The sequence below is a fragment of the Macaca mulatta genome, chromosome 2, assembly GCF_049350105.2.
Source record: "Macaca mulatta isolate MMU2019108-1 chromosome 2, T2T-MMU8v2.0, whole genome shotgun sequence".
Lineage (NCBI taxonomy): Eukaryota > Metazoa > Chordata > Mammalia > Primates > Cercopithecidae > Macaca > Macaca mulatta.
The window spans coordinates 170,231,122-170,252,264 of NC_133407.1; the positions used below are offsets into that span (position 1 = coordinate 170,231,122).

The 21,143-nt window shown below is 36.9% G+C and overlaps 1 protein-coding gene across 5 annotated transcripts in view; it reads left to right on the forward strand.

Moving 5' to 3' along the window:
• The window catches only part of SPICE1 (spindle and centriole associated protein 1), a 64,198-nt gene that overhangs the window by 21,797 nt on the left and 21,258 nt on the right, over positions 1 to 21,143 (forward strand). For all 5 annotated transcript variants that reach the window (XM_077993942.1, XM_077993941.1, XM_015129880.3 and 2 more), the window contains 5 exons: positions 2,771 to 2,889; positions 15,701 to 15,840; positions 16,037 to 16,174; positions 16,532 to 16,797; positions 19,154 to 19,285. In XM_077993942.1, coding sequence (XP_077850068.1) covers positions 2,771 to 2,889; positions 15,701 to 15,840; positions 16,037 to 16,174; positions 16,532 to 16,797; positions 19,154 to 19,285 — 795 coding nt within the window. The remainder of the gene's footprint in view (positions 1 to 2,770; positions 2,890 to 15,700; positions 15,841 to 16,036; positions 16,175 to 16,531; positions 16,798 to 19,153; positions 19,286 to 21,143) is intronic.

Below are 21,143 nucleotides of genomic sequence, written 5' to 3' on the forward strand. Positions count from 1 at the left end.
TAGTATGTTCAACTGAAGATTTTACTTTGATTTAAATAAATCATATAGTGAAGTGTGCCCTATTTATTTCAGTCACACTTTAAGCACTTTTTCAGTTAATTGGAGCCTGGAAACAAGTACACGATGTATCCCAGCAACATGGAATAAAGCAGTCACATTTTATTCTGTTGAAGAGTCCATTCTTACACCTGAGCCTATTACCATTAATACAGCAGTAGAATTTCAAATTAATGTTACTGATACAACTAATTTACCTACCTGGTTTAAGTTCTTTATCAATTTACAGCTGATAGCAGATGAAAAACAGTGATGTGAGCCTCTCAAAGCAGAGGTAGCAGAGAAAAATGGCGGTGAGGGAGGAGAGAGAGGACACCTGGATAGATAAGCAGAGGACCACTATACATCAGAAGGGAAATTGGTGTTGCTGTAGATAATCTTGAGTCACCAAGAAAAAATGAAATTACAACTGAATTACTTAAGTTTTCTGGGTCCTAGTTTCTTCATCCATATAGGAATTAGTGAGACTAAACCTACTCACTTATTCATTATGTAATATTTCAGATCATGCACTAGATGCTAAGATACATAGATGATTAAGGCATGTCTCTGTCATTGGATTAGGGAAGTAGCAGGAGTTGAGGTTAGAGAGACAAATAGGACCTAGGTCCTGAAGGACTAAGGACTGGAAAGTAAAAGTAGAGCCACTGAAGGATTTTAAAGAGTGGAGTCATGATGAGATCCAGTATAGTGTGGAAGGTGGATTGGGGAGGGACAAGACTGGAGAGAGGGTCTGGTTAGAAGACTTAGGTGGGCATCTTAGTGAGAAGTGGTGAGGGCCTGACCCAAAGCCCTAGCATTTGGGAGGCCAAGGCAGGTGGACCACTTGAGCCCGAATGTTGAAGACCAGCCTGAATAAGGAAGGAAATAAAGGAGAATAGGGATAGACTTGAGTGTGGTTAAAATGAGGTAGAGTTGGCAGAATTGGGTGGCTGATAGGACAGGACAGGTGAGAAAGAAGGATAACTCCTCATTTGCTGGCTTGAGCATTTGAGTAGATGGTGACGCTCTTCATGGTCTTAGGTAATATTGGCAGGAACAGAATTTCTGGAAGAATGGTAGGAGGGGTTAGAAAGCTGTTCAGCTTGGACCTATGGAGTAGGGATATCTTTTTTTTTTTTCTTTTTTGAGACAGGTTCTTGCTGTGTCACCCAGGCTGGAATGCAGTGGCACAGTCATGACTCACTGCAGCCTCTACCTCCTGGGCTCAAGCAATCCTCCTGCCTCAGCCTCTTGAATAGCTGAGACCACAGGTGCATGCCACCACACCTGCCTAATTTTTGTATTTTTGGTATAGACGGGGTTTTTCCATGTTGCCCAAGCTCCTGGGCTCTGTTGCCCAAGCTGGTCTCAAACTTGGGCTCGTGTGATTCTCCTGCCTTGGCCTCTTAAAATGCTGGGATTACAGGAATGAGCCACTGTGCCTGGCCAGAATAGGGATATCTTATAGGCAGTTGAATATGAATGTCTAGGGCTTAGGACAGATCTGGGTGTGAAGATAGAGGTCTGGAAATTAATAGCATTTCATTTGTAATTATAGCTTTGAAATTAGATAAAAACATTCAGAAAGTGGATCAGATGAGGGGAGAAAAGGTTGATATAGGCCTTGTGGTAAATATTTTAAAAGTTTAAATATCAACAAATGCTAGTTGTGGTTGCTAGATTTGCTCTTACTTAACTGTATTGCACTTCTGTGAATACCGTTTGTACCAAACAAGGTAAGACTGGATAATAATAGCTAAAATTTATTGAGTGCTTACCTAGTAGGTGTGATGTGACTTGAGTCACATCAGATATAAGGAAAGGGTAGAAAAATAAGATCAGTAAAGGAGATTGGGAAGGAAGGGCCAGAAGAGTAGGAGAAAATCTAAGAAAATACGGTATTATGGGAGTTAAAAGAAATGTGTATCAAGTAGATTTTTTTTTTTTTTTGGAGACAGGGTCTCGCTGTGTTGTCCAGGTTGGAATGCAGTGGCACGATCACAACTCACTGCAGCCTCGACCTTCCTGGGCTCAGGTTATTCTCCCTCCTCAGCCTCCTGAATAGCTGAGACTACAGGTGTGGGCTACCTCACTTGGCTAATTTTAAAATTTTTTTGTAGAGATATGGTTTCCGCCATGTTATTCAGGCTGGTCTTCAACATTCGGGCTCAAGTGGTCCACCCGCCTTGGCCTCCCGAAGTGCTAGAGTTTTAGGCATGAGCCACCACACCTGGCCAAGTGAATTTTAAAGGAAAGAAATGAGTGGTCAGAAAAGTAAGGGAAGGCAAAGGCAGAAATATCCGTTTGATTTAGGAATGAGTGTATTGAGGTTGACCTTGTAGAGAGCAGTTTGAGTGGAGCAATAGGGCAGAAGCAAAGTTGCAGGGCATAGGTGGTGAGTGAGGAGGGTGGAACAACTCTTTCAAGAAGTTTGGTGGTAGAAGAAAGAAGACATATATAGCTTAAGGTAAGTATAGGGTCAGGTTAAGATGGGAGAGGCTTGCTCACATTTAAATGCTGGTGAACTGAAGCCACTACAGAGAGAGATGTTGAAAATGTTCGAGAGATAGGATAATTGATAGGAGTGGAAGGATGTGAGAGGATTTGTGTTCTACAACATGTGGAAGGCTTAGGAGGAGGGACCTCTCTTCTGTTATGACAGAAAAAAAAAAAGAAAGTCTGAATATATATCTAATCAACTTGTGCTATTTTTATTGTTGTGTTGAGACAGGCTCTTAATGATGTAGATGGTGAAGAAGAAGGAACTATTAATAGCCAGTCAGGAGAAAGTGAGAATGAGAATGAGTTGGATAACTCTCTAAACTCTCAGTCTAACACAAATACAGACAGGTATGTGTATATGGCATAAATACTACAACTCGTAGCTTTTTTCCATGGCTGTTTCAATGTTTGTCTATTGCATCATTTTTTTATTAAATGGAAGTTTGTTTTTATTTAAAAAGTTGTTTATTTTGATATTTCAAAATAATTTGCAGGGATAATATAAAAAGCTGTTATATACTCTTTACTCAGATTCATCAATTATTAACATTTTCCACATTTCTTTTATCATTTTATCTCCTTTTCTGAGTATGCACACACATACATGCATGTACATGTGCACCCCTCATCACCTGAGTAATATACATTGTACCCAATATGTAGTTTTTTATCCCCCACCTACCTCCCGCCCTCCGCCTTCTGAGTCTCCAAAGTCTGTTATATCACTCTGTATGCCTTTGCATACCCATAGCTTAGCTCCTTAGCAAGTAAGAACATGTGGTATTTGGTTTTCCATTCCTCAGTTACTTCTCTTAGAATAATGGTCTCCAGCTCCATCCAAACTGTTGCAAAATACATTATTATTATTATTATTTTGTGTGTGTGTGTGTGTGTGTGTGTGTGTGTGTGTGTGTGGCTGAGTAGTATTCCATGGTGTGTCTATACCACATTTTCTTTATCCACTCATTGGTCGTTGGGCACTTAGGTTGGTTCCATATTTTTGCAGTTGACTAACACACATTTTTAAAGAACTATTTGGAAGTAAGTTGCATGCTTCATGTTCCTTTATCCCTAAATACTTCAGTGCGTGGTTCCCAAGAAAAAGAGCATTCATTCAGATAAAATCACAGTGCAATGATCACAATCAGGAAATTACATTGATTTAACACTATTATCTAATCCATAGACCTTATTTCGATTTCTCCAGTTGTCCCAATAATATTTATTTTGTTTTTTTGGATGATTAAAGAACTAATTGTAATCACTTATTATATTTAGTTTTCATGTCTTTTCATTTTAAAAAAAACCTGGAATCTTCTAAAATCTAATCTTAGTGTTTCTTTGCCTTTTATGACATTTTTATAGTTTCGAAGAAGTACAGGGCAGTTATTTTACAGAATTCCCTCTAACTTGACTTTGTCTTATAATTTCTTCGTTATTAGACTCAGCTTACTTATGCATTTTGAGCAGGAATACCCCTAAAGTGATGCTAAGTCCTCAGTATGGAATATCAAGAGGCGGTGATACCTTGGTTTAATTATTGGTGCTGTTAACTTTCATTGTTTGGTTACAGTGATGTCTGCCATATTCCTTCAATGGATTATACTGTTTTTTCTTTTATTTATTTTGATGTTTATTTGTCACATACTTGGGAGCTTCTTCAAATAATTCCGGTGTCCTTTTAACGTATCTTCTTTAACATTTAATTTCTGGCACAACATAGCTCTTATCATACTTTCTCTTCTCCGGAATCAACCATTTCTTCAAGAATCCTTAACTCATTTTATTAAAGAAGTGTGTTTAGAAACCAAGCTCTAAGTATTAGATGTGTTTATTGCACTTGGCAGTTATTGTTTTTAGACCAACAGATACATATATATGCACACATACATATATATACCTATAGTCATATGTATATGAACATATCTACATTAGTATCTAGTTTTCTGTCTATTTAGCTATAAATCATGAATTTACAGTGATACTTCCAAGTCCAATTTAACACTATTGGTTTTATCTTGGTCCTTTCTTATTCCATATTTGTATCACTCTTCTTTAACACTGAGCAGCATGTCTCCAAACATTACACAAGTAGATTTATTCATATTCAATCCTGCAATACATAGAAAGTAGTTTTGGAATTGCTGTGCCCATACTAATGCAAAAATAAACCTGCTAAGTAGAATTGAAGATTGTTTGCAGATTTCTAAAAGGTTATTGTATTCATTTGAAATATAATTAGGTTCATTTGTTTCTATTTGTATTCAATTTTAGGTTTTTACCTCTCTTTTTGACAAAATTATACAAAAAGCTGTTTTTAGGGTACTGTCACCATCCCCTATCCCTTCTAACTAGTTCCCGTCTACACTTACCCTTGTAGGTAATCAGTTTCCTTAGTTTTTAAATTTATTCTTTCTGTGTTTCTTTTTATAAATGTAAGCAGATATATATATATATATATATCTCCTTATTTTCTCTTCTTTCTTATATAAAAGGTAACATACTATATTTGCTTTTATTTTACTTTATTTTAATTGACAATAAATGTGCATATTCATGGGGTACATAGATGTTTTTATACATATAATGTATAGTGATCAGGTTGGGGTAATTAACATATCCATCTATATTTACTTTTACCACTTAATAATATATCCTGGAAATCTCCCGATAGCTGTTTATAAGTTTACAGAGATATTTTTTCTTCATTTTTATAATAAAATGAAACAGTTGCATGGTACTAAATTGTGTGAATGTACCGCAGTTTATTTGACCATTCTCATATATATGGTAATTTAGGTTATTTTCAGTATTTTATTTTATTTTTCATTTTTTGAGATGGAGTCTCATTCTGTTGCCCAGGCTGGAGTGCGGTGTCACCATCTTGACTCACTGCAACCTCCGCATCCCAGGTTCAAGTGATTCTCCTGCCTCAACCTCCCAAGTAACTGGATTACAGGCATGCGCCACCAGGCCTGGCTAACTTTGTATTTTTATTAGAGACTGCATTGTTCGGCTCCCACTTAAAAGCGGGACATGTGGTGTTTTTGTCTTTCTGTTCCTGCATTAGTTTGCTGAGGATAATGGCATCCAGCTCCATCCATGTCCCTGCAAAAGACATGATTTCATTCCTTTTTATGGCTGCATAGTATTCCATGTTTTATTACATTAACTAGAGAGAACTGGCATCTTTATGACATTGAATTTTGCTATCCAAGAACATAGTGTATTTTTCCGTTTGTTAAAAGGTCCGCTGCTTTCTTCAGAGCCATCAGGCATAGACATTTAAGTCTGATGAAGCTGTGCCCACAGCTGCCCCTTCCCCCAGGTGCTCTGTCCCAGGGAGATGGGGGTTTTATTTATAAGTCCTTGACTGGGGCTGCTGCCTTTTTTTCAGACATGTCCTGCCCATTGAGGAGAAATCTGGCAGTCTGGCCGCAGCGGCCTTGCTGAGCTGCAGTGGACTCCACCCAGTTTGAACATCCTGGTGGCTTTGTTTACACTGTGAGTGTAAAACCACCTACTCAAGCCTCAGCAATGGTGGACTCCCCTTCCCCCACCAAGCTTGAGCCTCCCAAGTCGATCTCAGATTGCTGCTGTGCTGGCAGCGAGAATTTCAAGCCAGTGGATCTTAGTTTGCTGGGCTCCATGGGGGTGGGATCCGCTGAGCCAGACCACTTGGCTCCCTGGCTTCAGCCCCCTTTCCAGGGGAGTGAATAGTTCTGTCTCGCTGGCATTCTAGGCACCACTGGGGTATGGAAACAAAACAAAACAAAACAAAACAAAACACTCCTGCAGCTAGTTCGGTGTCTGCCCAAATGGCCCCCCAGTTTTGTGCTTGAAACCCAGGACCCTGCTGGGGTGGGCATTGGAGGGAATCTCTTGGAGCCAGACCACTTGTGTCCCTGGCTTCAGCCCCCTTTCCAGGGGACTGAACAGTTCTGTCTCGCTGGCATTCTAGGCGGCACTGGGGTATGGAAAAAAAAAAAAACCAAAAGACACTCCTGCAGCTAGTTCGGTGTCTGCCCAAATGACCCCCCAGTTTTGTGCTTGAAACCCAGGACCCTGCTGGGGTGGGCATTGGAGGGAATCTCTTGGAAGACCATGGGAAAAGTGCAGTATGTGGGCCAGAGTGCAAGGTTCCTTAGGCTCAGTCCCTCATGGCTTCCCTTGGATAGGGGAGACTTTAACACCTCATGGTCAATATTAGACAGATCAATGTGACAGAAAATTAACAAGGATATTCAGGACTTGAACTCAACTCTGGACCAAGCAGACTTAATAGACATCTACAGAACTCTCTACCCCAAATCAACAGAATATACATTGTTCTCTTACTTCATTGCATTTATTCTGAAATTGACCACATAATTGGAAGTAAAACACTCCTCAGCAAATGCAAAAACGGAAATTATAACAAACAGTCTCTCAGACCACAGTGCAATCAAATTAGAAATCAGGATTAAGAAACTCACTCAAAACTGCACAACTACATGGAAACTGAACAACCTGCTCCCGAATGACTACTGGGTACATAACTAAATGAAGGCAGAACTAAAGATGTTCTTTGAAATCAGTGAGAACAAAGACACATCATACTAGAATCTCTGGGACACATTTAAAGCAGTGTGTAGAGGGAAATTTATAGCACTAAATGCCCACAAGAGAAAGCAGGAAAGATCGAAAATCGACACCCTAACATCACAATTAAAAGAACTACAGAAGCAAGAGCAAACCAGTTCAAAAGTTAGCAGAAGACGAGAAATAACTAAGATCAGAGCAGAACTGAAGGAGATAGAGACACGAAAAGCCCTTCAAAAAAATCAATGAATCCAGCAGCTGGTTTTTTGAAAAGATCAACAAAATAGACCGGTAGCCAGACTAATAAAGAAGAAAAGAGAGAAGAATCAAATATATACAACAAAAAATGATAAAGGGGATGTCACCACTGATCCCACAGAAATACAAACTACCATCATAGAATACTCTAAACAACTCTATGCAAATAAACTAGAAAATCTAGAAGAAATGGATAAATTCCTGGACACATACACCCTCCCAAGTCTAAACCAGGAAGAAGTCGAATCCCTGAATAGACCAATAACAAGTTCTGAAATTGAGGCAGTAATTAATAGCCTACCACCCAAAAAAAGTCCAGGACCCGGTGGATTCACAGCCGAATTCTACAGAGGTACAAAGAGAAGCTGGTACCACTCCTTCTGAAACTATTCCAAACAATAGAAAAAGAGAGAATCCTCCCTAACTCATTAAAATGAGGCCAGCATCATCCTGATACCAAAGCATGGCAGAGACACAACAAAAAAAGAAAGTTTCAGGCCAATATCCCTGATGAACATCAATGCAAAAAGTCTCAAAAAAATACTGGCAAATGGAATCCAGCAGCACATCAAAAAGCTTATCCACCACAATCAAGTAGGCTTCATCTCTGGGATGCAAGGCTGGTTCAACATATGCAAATCAATAAATGTAATCCAGCATGTAAACAGAACCAAAGACAAAAACCACATGATTATCTCAATAGATGCAGAAAAGGCCTTTGACAAAATTCAAAACCTCTTTATGCTAAAAACTCTCAATAAACTAGGTATCAGTGGAACATATCTCAAAATAATAAGAGCTATTTGTGACAAACCCACAGCCAATAGAATACTGGATGGGCAAGGCAAAAGGCAAGGATGCCCTCTCTCACCACTCCTATTCAATGTAGTATTGGAAGTTCTGGCCAGGACAGTCAGGCAAGAGAAAGAAATAAAGGGCATTCAAATAGGAAAAGAGGAAGTCAAATTGTCTCTGTTTGCAGATGACATGATTGTATATTTAGAAAACCCTATCGTCTCAGCCCAAAATCTTCAAGCTGATAAGCCACTTTAGCAAAGTCTCAGGATACAAAATCAATGTGCAAAAATCACAAGCATTCCTATACACCAATAACAAACAGCCAAATCATGAGTGGACTCCCATTCACAATTGCTACTAAGAGAATAAAATACCTAGGAATACAACTTACAAGGGATAAGAAGGACCTCTTCAAGGAGAACTACAAACCACTACTCAAGGAAATACGAGAGGAAACAAACAAATGGAAAAACATTCCATGCCCATGGATAGGAATAATCAATATCTTGAAAATCGCCATACTGCCCAAAGTAATTTATAGATTTAATGCTATCCCCATCAAGCTACCATTGACTTTCTTCACAGAATTAGGAAAAAACTACTTTAAACTTCATATGGAGCCAAAAAAGAGCCCGCATAGCCAAGACAATCCTAAGCAAAAAGAACAAAGCTGGAGGTATCATGCTACCTGACTTCAAACTATACTACAAGGCTACAGTAACCAAAACAACATGGTAGTGGTACCAAAACACATATATAGACCAATGGAGCAGAACAGAGGCCTCAGAAATATACCACACATCTACAACCATCTGACCTTTGACCAACCCGAGACAAACAAGCAATAGGGAAAGGATTCCCTATTTAATAAATGGTGTTGAGAAAACTGGCCAGCCATATGCAGAAAACTGAAACTGGACTTCTTCCTTCCATCTTATACAAAAATTAACTCAAGATGAATTAAAAGAGTCAAACGTAAGACCTAAAACCCTAAAAACCCTAGAAGAAAACCTAGGCAATACCATTCAGGACATAGGCATGCGCAAAGGCTTCATGTCTAAAACACCAAAAGCAATGGCAACAAAAGCCAACATTGACAAAGGGTGTCTGATTAAACTAAAGAGCTTCTGCACAGCAAAAGAAACTATCATCAGAGTGAACAGGCAACCTACAGAGAGGGAGAAAATTTTTGCAATCTACCCATCTGACAAAGGTCTAATATCCAGAATTTACAAGGAACTTGAACATATTTACAAGAAAAAAACAACCCCATCAAAAAATGGGTGGAGGATATGAACAGACACTTCTCAAAAGAAGACATTTATGTGACCAACAAACATGAAATAAAGGTCATCATCACTGGTCATCAGAGAAATGCAAATCAAAACCACAATGAGATACCATTTCATGCCAGTTAGAATGGCAATCATTAAAAAGTCAGGAAATAACAGATGCTAGAGAGGATGTGGAGAAATAGGAACGCTTTTACACTGTTGGTGGGAGTGTAAATTAGTTCAACCATTGTGGAAGACAGTGTGGCAATTCCTCAAGGATCTAGAACCAGAAATACCATTTGACCCAGCAATCCCATTACTGGGTATATACCCAAAGGATTATAAATCATTCTGCTATACAGAAACATGCACACATATGTTTAATACATCACTATTCACAATAGCAAAGACTTGGAACCAACCTGTATGTCCATCAATGATAGACTGGATAAAGAAAATGTGGCACGTACATACCATGGCAGCCATAAAAAAGATGAGTTCATGTCCTTTGCAGGGACATGGATGAAGCTGGAAACCATCATTCTCAGCAAACTAACATAACAGAAAACCAAACACTGCGTGTTCTCACTCATAAGTGGGAGTTGAACAATGAGAACACATGGACACAGGGAGGGGAACATCACACACCGGGGCCTGTTGGAGGGTTGGAGGCTAGGGGAGGGATAGCGTTAGGAGAAATAAATACCTAATGTACGTGACAGGTTGATGGGTGCAGCAAACCACTATGGGATGTATATACCTATGTAACAAAACTGCACGTTCTGCACATATAGCCCAGAACTTAAAGTATAATAATAATAATAATAATAATAATAATAATAATAAAAAACTAGGGGAAAAAAGTCTACTTTTCTGTTTTTCACCCGTGTCTTAACATTTCTCTCATATAGATTTTGCTTATTTCTTATTGAGTTTATTCCTAAGTATTTTGGGGCTTTTGTTCTTCTTTTAAGTGGAATTTTGTCTTCCATTATACCTCCAAACTAGTTATTCTTTGTTTTTATGAAAGCTACTGATATCCGTGTGTTGCCTTGATATTCTGCTACTTTATTGAATCTTGGTTGAATTAGTTTTAGCACTGATTTTCTAGGGGTTTCTAGGTTGACTGTCATCTCATCTGCAAATAGACATTGTTTTCCTTGTTTTCTAAGTCTTTCACCTCTAATTGGTTTCTTTTGTATATTTTATTAGTTAAAGGACAGTGTTCTATAATAATGGAGATAGTGGGAATCCTTGCCTTGTTTCTGATTGTATGAAAATGCTTTTATTGTTTCCTTTTAAGTAAGGTACTGGCTTTAGTACTGAGGTCTTTTTTCTTTCTTTCTTTAAATTTTTTAAATCATTGTTATTTTTAGTCTTTTTTGAGACAGGGTCCCACTCTGTCACCCTGGCCATAGTGCAGTGGCATGATCACAGCTCAGGTGATCCTTTCACCTCAGTCTCTCACCTCAGCCTACTTCAGCCTCTAGTAGCGGGACTACAGGCGTGCAACCACCATACTCAGATACATTTTTTTTTTTAAAACAGTGCTAAGGAAATACCAATCAATTCTTGTTTTCTTGATTGTTTTATTTTAATCAGTAATAAGTTAATTTTATCAGACTTTCAGTATGTATAATCATATGAGTTTTCTGCTTATGTCTCTTAATATGGTGCATTATGTTATGAGTTTCCTAATATTGCACTGTCATTGCATTTCTGCAATAAATTCTATGTGGCCATAATGTGTTATTTTCATTAATGGAGTATTGGAGGTTGTTTGTTAATATTTTATTTAGTATTCTTGTGTTAAAATTAATAAATGATATTCTCTGTAGTTTTTTTGTGTCTGCAACCTTTATCAGATTGAGATAACAATGCGATACTTGATTTCATAAGAACCATCTGGAAGATTTTTCTAATTTTTTAAGTCCTGGAATAATTTATATAGTACTGAGACTATCTGTTTTTTGAGGCTGATAGCTTTCCTGCTTTGAAACTATTTGTGCATGTGCATGGTGCTTTTTTTTTTTTTTTTTTTTTTTTTGTGGTGAAGTGCCATAATAACTTTGCTTGTTTATTTAAGCTTCTATTTCTTCTCAAGCCAATTTTTATAAGTTATATTTTCTTAGGAAATTTTCCATTTCATGTAGGTTAATCAGTGTATTTCTATAGAGATGTACCAATAATCTCTATACTTCTAAAAAAAAGTTTGTTTCAGTGCTTACTTGTTCTCCTCAATCATTTATTTTGGTTTGTTCTCTTTCTTAAAATTAGGTTATTTAGTGGTTTGCCTATTTAATGAATTTTTCAAAGAACTAACATTTTTAACTTACTAGTTAGAGGTCTAGTTTTCTGATTTCTTCCTCATCAATTTTTGCTTTTATCTTTATTTCCTTCCTTATGCATTTTTTTGGTTTACTTTGTTTTTCTAGTAACCCTAGTTGAGAATTTAATACATTAATTTTCATTCTTTTATTTTTAATTGATAAACATGTTTAGGGCTCTGAATTCTACTCTGATCACTACTATAAATGTGTACCATACATTCTGGTATGTAGTGTTTTGTTACTTTAGGAATGAGGTAATTTCAGTTTATATTTTCATGTTTACTTAAGAATTGTCTAATAGAAGATTTAAAAAAAATTTCCAGAGTCTCTTTGTTTTTCTAATTTTATTACATTACATTCAGAGTGTGATTTGTAATATTTCCACCTGTGGAACTTAATGATGTTTTCTTTGTGACCTAATATATGATCAAATTTTTACAAATGTTCCATGTATGTGCCTGAGAAGAAGGTATATACTCTAACAAGGTATAAAGTTCTAAAGGTATATCCATAGATCTACCTCATTGCTTATGTTGTTTAATACTTTTGTATCCTTACTTATTTTTGCCACTATTTTCTTCTGAGAATGGTGTATTAAAGTCTCCTACTACTAGTATGTTTCTATTTCTCTTTGCATTTTATGTTTAAGTATATTTAATTGTTTGGTGTTAAATACTTCCTTTCTTATAAAAGTGATTATTGTGTTTTTTGGTACATGTGTTTTGGAACATAAGTGTTGTATCTTCATTGTGATTTTTAACTTTTAGCATTATAAAGTATGCTTTGTCACATTTAATACCTTTTGACTTTTCTACTTCGTCTAACATCAGGAATGAAACTTCTACTTTTTTCTTGTTTCCAATTTCCTGGCTTATCTTGGCTTTTTACATTTAGCTTTCTGTATTTTAGATCTTTAATGTATTTAGCCTTCTGGAATTATTTTGTATTAAGTATGTCTCTTGTATACAATGTAGACTTCAGTCTTGACTTGTTAGACAATTTGAAAATATTCTTCTTTTAATTGAAGTAAGCTTATAACACTTACTGGTATGTTTGATGTTAACTTCATCACATTATTTTATAGTACTGTTTATTGTACTACAATTACATTTTCTATGTGATGTTTCTTCTCTGTTCTTTTAAAAAATTTCTTTTGGTATTTAGGAAGTTTGTAATTTTGTTCTGGTGGTTACCTTTATATATATACCTTTTATAGAGCCTTTAATCTTGTTTTCTTTTTTTACATACCATTGTCAGGTATGTCAGTTAAAATTTTTTTTTGTTTTAATTTCTACCTATTGCTTGTACAATAAGTGAGTTTTTCTATGTTCCTATTCTTTCCATTATTTTCTCTCTATCCTTCTCCCCATTTTTAGTTGTATATTTTGCTTCGACAGAACATGAAGTATTTACATACTATGCTTCCATGTGTATCCCATTTTTGTTTTTGTCTTATAGCTACAATTAAGTATATTAAATATCCCACAAGTTTGGTGGCTTAAAACAACAGAAATTGATTTCTTTCCAGTTCTGGGGGCCATAAATCCAAAATCAGTTTCACTAGGCCAGCGTCAAGATATCAGTAGGGCCACACTCCCTCCAGAGGAGAAGCTGCTCTGGAAGAGAATTTGCTCCTTGCTTCTTCCAGCTTCTGAAATTGTGGCTGCAGCACCCCAATCTCTGCCTCTGTCTTCACATTATCTCCTCTGTGTGGGTGTCAAAGATCTTCCTCTGTCTCTTATAAGAATATACATGAAATAAGAAAAAATTAAAAAAAAAAAGAATATACGTGATTGCATTTAGGGTCTACCCAAGATAATCTCCCCATCTCAAGATTCTAAATTGTAACTGAAGAGGCTTCGCCCACCCCTTTTTTGCCATATAAGGTAATAGTGACAGGTTCCAAGGTTTCGGACATGGAATATCTTCAGGCATTATTGTTTAGCCTACCATGGTCCTTCCAGTGGTCCCCAAAGATCCATCCCAATATCCTTCAATTTTCAGCTTCATTTCAAGTTCAAAATCTCATCTAAATATCATTAGCTCAAAAGTCCCAAATCTCATCATCTAAATCAGTTATGGGAGGACTGGATAGAATCCATCCTGGTGCAAAATTCTCCATTTGTGGTCCTATGAAACTAGAAAACAAGTGGTCTGCTTTCAAAATACCATGATGGGACAGACATAGGATGAAAGTTATAGACATTTCCATTTTACGAGGGAAAATCAGGGAAGAAAGATATCAGCAGTTCCAAGCAACTTTGAAATTCAGCAGGGCAAATACTATTAGGACTAATGATCTGTGACTTGAATCTTTACCCTTCTGGATCCATGGCTCTGCCCTGTACCTGTGGCTCTGGCTTTGGCCTCTGTGCCTGTGGATCTGCAGCTATGGCCACATGTTCTTACTTACTTGTGGGAGCTAAAAATTAAAACTATTGAACTTACGAAGATAGAGAGTAGAATGATAGTTACCAGAGGCTGAGAAAGGTAGTCTGTAGACTTTTTGGAGTCTAGCACCCTTCCTTCATTTCATCCTGCCTTTGTGTCTTTCAATTCAAGCTAGCAGTATTTCTGTTGGTATAACATTCTCAAAAGATCTTGTTCTTGTGTATGTCATGGTCATCTATTCCATAGACAGATCTTTCCTGGATAATCCCATCTTTATTGTTAGCTTCTTCTGAGATCATTGGGAGGACCCATGAATCACATGCTTTAGTCAGAACTAGCAAAAGGTTATTCAGCCACACTCTTGCCCTTCTTTCCAGAGTATGCTTTCCTAACAGCGACTTTACTAATCTCTTGCAATTTGGACAGGCTGAAAACTTCTCAAAACATCAAGTCCTGGTTCCTTTTGCTTAAAGCTTTTCCCCCCATTTATCTCTTTGTTCTTGCTTTTATACTAAGCCTCCAGAAGAAGATAGGTGGTACCTTCAGCATTCTGAGAAATAAACAAGTGAATCAGACAGTTGAAACTTAAAATATCAACCTTATCAGTGATAAAAATGTTTATAGCATAATGCTTAGCTCTGTAACCAATGTACTTGTAATTACTAACCCCTAAACTGCAGCGCCTCTTCTCACTCTATCTAGCCTCTCCCTGACACACAGGGACAGAGTATGCTGTGGTCAGTTTACTTCATTGATGGGCAGAGACTGGCTGCTCTGTGGACAGGCTCCTTTGTAGGACAGAGAAACCAAAAGGAGCTGAGCCATATATGCTTAATTACTTTACTCTAGAGAAAGAGAGAGGAGGATGGAGCCATACCACAAAACTGCAGAGAGGGCAAACATGCCTATGTTAGGGACCGAGGTAGGTAGGAAACTGGGAGGCAGGTGGAATGATTCTTTCTAACACTGAGGTGATAGGCATTTTTGCTATCTACCTGTCTTATCAGTTAAAGTGAATAGTGTTTTTTCTTTGACTATGAATTACTAAAAGCTCCTTCAAATCAAACATGTAACTATTTGGACAGTTTAAATGATGGCACCTATTTTTATATAAATTAGTATAATATACATATAAATTAAATAATATAATTTAAATAATATAAATATAATTTAATTTATATAATAAAATATAATTAAATTATATAATCAATTTATATAATTAAATTATAAATTAAATTATATAATTATATAACATTTATATAATGATATATAATTAGTTATATAACTATATTATATAACTATAATTGATTATATAATTAAATTATAAGTTATAATTAAATTATAATTAAATCTATATGCATATTTATATATAAAATTAAATTTATAATTATATAAATATAAATTACAATTAAATTAATTTATAATATAGATAATATAAATTAAATGCCTGCTGTCATTTAATTTATATTTAGATTATGTTAATTTATATTATAATTCTAATGTAGCTTATTGTTCTGTAATTTATAGGTTTCTCCAGCAACTGACGGAAGAGAATTCTGAGTTAATTAGTAAGTTGTGGACTGATATTCAGCAGAAAATAGCAACCCAGTCACAAGTAACTCCTCCAGGAACACCATCACCTGCTCTTTCATCAGGGGAACAAAGAGGTTTGTTTCCCTTTTGCATTATTTCTAGTTGCCTGCTTTATTAGGTTCATTCTTGAATGCAGTGATTTGTAAAGGAATGTTAGAGTTTTGACTGCCTTAGCCTAATTGACTAAAATACTGATGGATCTGTCAATTGAAATACTTTCTTAAGAAGTTTGTTCACTTGAGATACTTCTGGAAATGTTCTTCCTTTTAGCTGCTCTGAATGCTACCAATGCTGTCAAGAGACTCCAAACCAGGCTTCAGCCTGAAGAATCTACTGAGACTCTAGACTCAAGCTATGTTGTGGGACACGTGCTGAACTCAAGGAAGCAAAAACAGCTGTTAAATAAAGGTTCAGTCCCTTAATTTACAAAGATGAATTATTAAACATGTAACTTGATACAGCTGTCTTAATCTCTTAGTCAGTGTTTTTTCCCCTTAATCTCATCCACATGGTTCCAACTAAGAGTTTGTTGAATGGTAGCCAAGAAATGTCTCCTACCACATGTAACTCTGGAACGGTGGTTCTAGTGCATTCATTATAGCTAGTGTAAATCTGGTTTAAACTGTTTAATTTTTATGAGAGAAATAGTGATATCATCTATGAAAGCCTTTTATAAATTGTGAACGATAGTCAAAAGTTTTTCTAGTAGTTTTCTGGTCATAATTTTTCCTGGTCTTAAAATAGAATGACTTCTCTCATTATCAGTGAAAAGAAAACCGAATTTGCATGCTCTTTCCAAGCCGAAGAAAAACATGTTATCAGGTAGCACAACTTCTGCAGACTTACCAAATAGGACTAATTCCAACCTGGACGTCCTCAAACACATGATACATGAAGTGGAACACGAAATGGAAGAATATGAGCGGTGGACAGGTCGCGAGGTCAAGGGACTGCAGAGCAGTCAGGGTCTTACAGGCTTCACTTTGTCATTGGTGAGCTCCCTCTGTCGCCTGGTTCGGTACCTTAAAGAGGTAAGAACATTAGGTTATTAGAGTCTTCTCTTCAGACAGAAATGCATGAGTTGTTTTTCCTCTCCATTTATTGCAACCTCCAAATAAAGTACAGTCAAATTTGAATAGCTTTGTTTAAAATACCTCAATTTTAGATTATCTGCAGTAAAGGCTTATCCCTTAAATCTTTTCTGTCATTAGTTGATACATGCTCAGATAAGTGATTTTAATTTTAATAAGAGCTTTAGCAATATAATTAGTAGGGTAAATCTGCCATTTATATAATTATATCTTGTGCTAATATTAAATATTACCGTTTGACAGTTGTAGATTAAATAGAACTGTTAACTGTGTCTGCATTCTATTGCTATTCTCTGCTTCCTACTCCCACGTTCAGTTTGGAGAGTGGCATTGCCTATAAGTGGTAGACTTGATATGTGGGAGAATTCTTCATGTTCCCTTTATGTCTGGAAACTCATGTACGGCTTCAGTGTCTAAGTGGGAGATGTTTTATTGTTGTAAAAATAATTTATAAAATAAGCAAGAATTATTTGTTTGGCTGGGCACGGTGGCTCATGCCTATAATCCCAGCCCTTTGGGAGGCCGAGGTGGGTGGATTGCCTGCGGTCAGGAGTTTAAGACCAGCCTGGCCTCAATATGGTGAAACCCTGTCTGTACTAAAAATACAAAAATTAGCCGGGCATGGTGGCGGGTGCCTGTAATCCCAGCTTCTGCGGAGGCTGAGGCAGGAGAATTACTTTCACCTGGGGGGCAGAGGTTTCTGTGAGCCGAGATCACGCCACTGTACTCCAGCCTGGGCAGCAGAGCGAGACTCTGTCTCAAAAAAAAAAAAACAACGAAGAATTGTTTGTTTAATTTGATTTCAAGTAATCATCCACAGAATGTCACAGAATTAGAGTTAGCTATGTGTTTAATCTTTGAAAATCTATTTAAACTGTTATGTACTTAAGCCTGTTATACAAATATGACAAAAATGTTTAAGAAAACTTTATTATTTAATAAGATAGATTTGCCAACTTAATACAGATGTTTCAGTGTCTCTATAGCTGTCTTCCTAAAATTGAATTGCTGTTTTTTTTTTTTTTTTTTTTTTTTTTTGAGACAGGGTCTCACTCTGTTGCCCAGGCTGGAGTGCAGTAGTGGCATGATCTCGGCTCACTGCAACCTCCACCTCCCGGGTTTAAGTGGTTTTCCAGCCTCAGTCTCCCAAGTAGCTGGGACCACAGGTGCATGCCACCACACCTAGCCAATTTTTGTATTTTTTTGTAGAGACAGAGTGTCACTATGTTGCCCAGACTGGTCTCAAACTCCTGAGCTGAAAGCAATCTGCCCATCTTGGCCTTCCAAGGTGTTGGTATTACAGGCGTGAGCCTCCACACCTGACCCTAAAATTAACTTTTTAATTAAAGATTCGTTGTATTGTCAGACCTATTAAAACCTTAACATTCTTTCACCCTTAACTCAGGAATCTTCAGCAGTATACTTTTGGCTCTTGGAAAGTATTGCAGGCTTAGAAGCATGTACTTTTTTTTTTTTTTTTTGAGATAGAGTGTTGCTCTGTTGCCAGGCTGGAGTGCAGTGGCACGATCTTGGCTTGCTGCAACCTCTGCCTCCCAGGTTCAAGAGATTCTCCTGCCTCAGCCTCATGAGTATCTGGGACTACAGGCATACGCCACTATGCCCAGTTAATTTTTGTATTTTTAGTAGAGACGGGGTTTCACCATGTTGGCCAGGATGGTCTCGATCTCTTGACCTCATGATCTGCCCGCCTTGGCCTACCAAGGTGCTGGGATTACAGGCGTGAGCCACCGCGACTGGCCAGAAGCATGTACTTTTAAGTTAATCACTTGCTTTACAAAGTTAAACCATTTAAAGTTGTCATTTATTTTAAATTATATTTTAACAAGTTTAATTTTTGAATTGGCGATATAGTCACGTTATGAAATTCAGAGATACAGCAGATTGTACTAACTCTCATCACTAACTTCCAGCTAGCATGTTTGCTTACTTCTAGCCAACTATTATTACCAGATACCAGTGTATCTTTCTAGAGATGGTCAGTGTATATTCAAACAATATGTATATGTATATCCCTCTACTTTCTTTCTACAAAAAATATAGTGACTTAATTTTATATAACATTTTGTTCATTTTATTCTATTTAAGGAAGGGAAGAGGATAAAGCAGCACATTTTCTTTAATTAAATATAATAAACCGTTTAATAAAAATCTTTGTCATTACTGTCACATAATATATGCTTCTTTGTAAATATCTTCTTTGCCAGCTTTGAGTGCAAACTTTTAGTTTTCAACATGTGAGGCTATTGGTGGAAGTTTATTTGATATCTTTTTGCAGAGTGAGATCCAGCTACGTAAAGAAGTAGAGACAAGGCAACAACTGGAACAAGTATTAGGTGATCATCGAGAGCTCATTGATGCTCTGACAGCTGAAATTCTTCGTCTTAGAGAAGAAAACGCTACTACACAGGTACTCAGATGAGATCCCAACTTTGTGTGTTCAGTGGTATAAAACATCTTTAAACACGTACTGGATTCTCTTAGAGTTGCTTTTGGTTTAACTGTGTTGATGTGATTACTTATCAGTCATTATTATCATCAGTGGTAGGTATTATTGAACATTTATTAAATGGAGGTACTATAGTAGAAGCTTGGAAGTAGCATATGGACTGTCTCCCTGTCTTTAAGAGACTTACTATTTAGTGGGAAGACAGAGTCTGCATTTAAATTATAACTACCAGTGTTACAGTAGTTAATCCAAAATGTGAAATGAGTGTTATGATAGCCACTTTTAATTTCAAAGCAGCAGAAGATGGCCTTTGAGGAGTCCTTTTGCAATCACATCAGATGCCATTTACAGTTATTCACAGTATCTTCATATTTGTTACATAAAGTCCTCTTTGCTGCTTGACTAATGGCTCCTTTTCTTTTTTAAAAGACTTACACAGTTCTCTTGTGGAAAACCTATTGCTTCCATGCTGCATTGAGCATTCTTCCTTTGTGCACTTTTTTTTTTTTTTTTTTTTTTTTGAGATGGTGTCTCACTCTGTTACCCAGACTGGAGTGCAGTGGCATGAGTTCATTGCAGCCTGGACCTCCTGGGCTCAAGTGATGCTTCCACCTTAGCCTCCCAAGTCACTGGGACTACAGGTACATACCACCATACCTAGCTAACTTTTTATGTTTTGTAGAGATGGGGTTTCACCATATTTCCCAGGCTGGTCTTGAACTCTGGGGCTCAAGCGATTCGCCCACCTTGGCCCTTGAAAGTGCTGGGATTACAGGCATGAGCCACTGCACCTTGCTTCTTTGTGTACTTCTGATACTGTCTGGATATTGGTATTATTGCGTTCATCAAATTGTTTTATACTTACATGTGTACTTGTCAGTGAGACTGTGTGCTTCTTGAGTGTACACAGTCTTACTTTATTCGTCCTTTTTGTTCTCATATGGTAGTTATTATTACTTTTATTTATCAGCCAGAAGAGACTAGACAAGTGATGGCGAAATTGTGTTTGTGTTAATGGACATTAGATGATGAGATGTATACTTTTTTAAATTGATAATATAGGGTTAGGCACAGTGGCTCACACCTTTGATCCCAACATTTTTCAAGGTGGGCAGATCACTTCAGGCCAGGAGTTTGAGATCAGCCTGGGTAACAGAGTGAGACCTGTCTTTACAAAAAATAAAAATATTTGCTGGGCATGGTGGCGTATGCCTGTAGTTCTAACCGCTTGGGAGGCTGAGGCAGGAGGATCACTTGAGCCTAAGAATTTGAGGCTGCAGTGAGCTACGATTTTGCCATTACACTCCACCCTAGGTGACAGAGTGAGACCCTGTCTCTAAAAAAACAAAACAACAACAAAAAACCCAAACCACATACAAATTTGATAATATAGTTCACATACCATTAAGTCCACCCTTTTAAAATGTACCATTCAGTGTTTTTAGTATATTTGAAGTTGTATGCCAGCACCATTATCTAAATCCAGAATATTTTCCTCACTCCAGAGAGAAATCCTGTACCCTTTAGAAGTCACTCTTCAGTCTCTCTTTTTGTGAATTTGCCTAATACAGATATTACATAGAAATTGAATAATGTAATATGTGCTCTTCTTTCACTTAGCATAATGTTTAAGGTTAATTTATGTTTAGCATGTATCAGTACTTCATTCCTTTGTATTGCCCAATAATATTCCATTGTATGGATATACCATATTTTATTTATCCCTTCATTAGTTAATGAACATTTGGGTTATTTTTACGTTTTGTCTGGTATGAATAATGCTGCTATGAACATTCATATACATATTTTTGCAGAACAT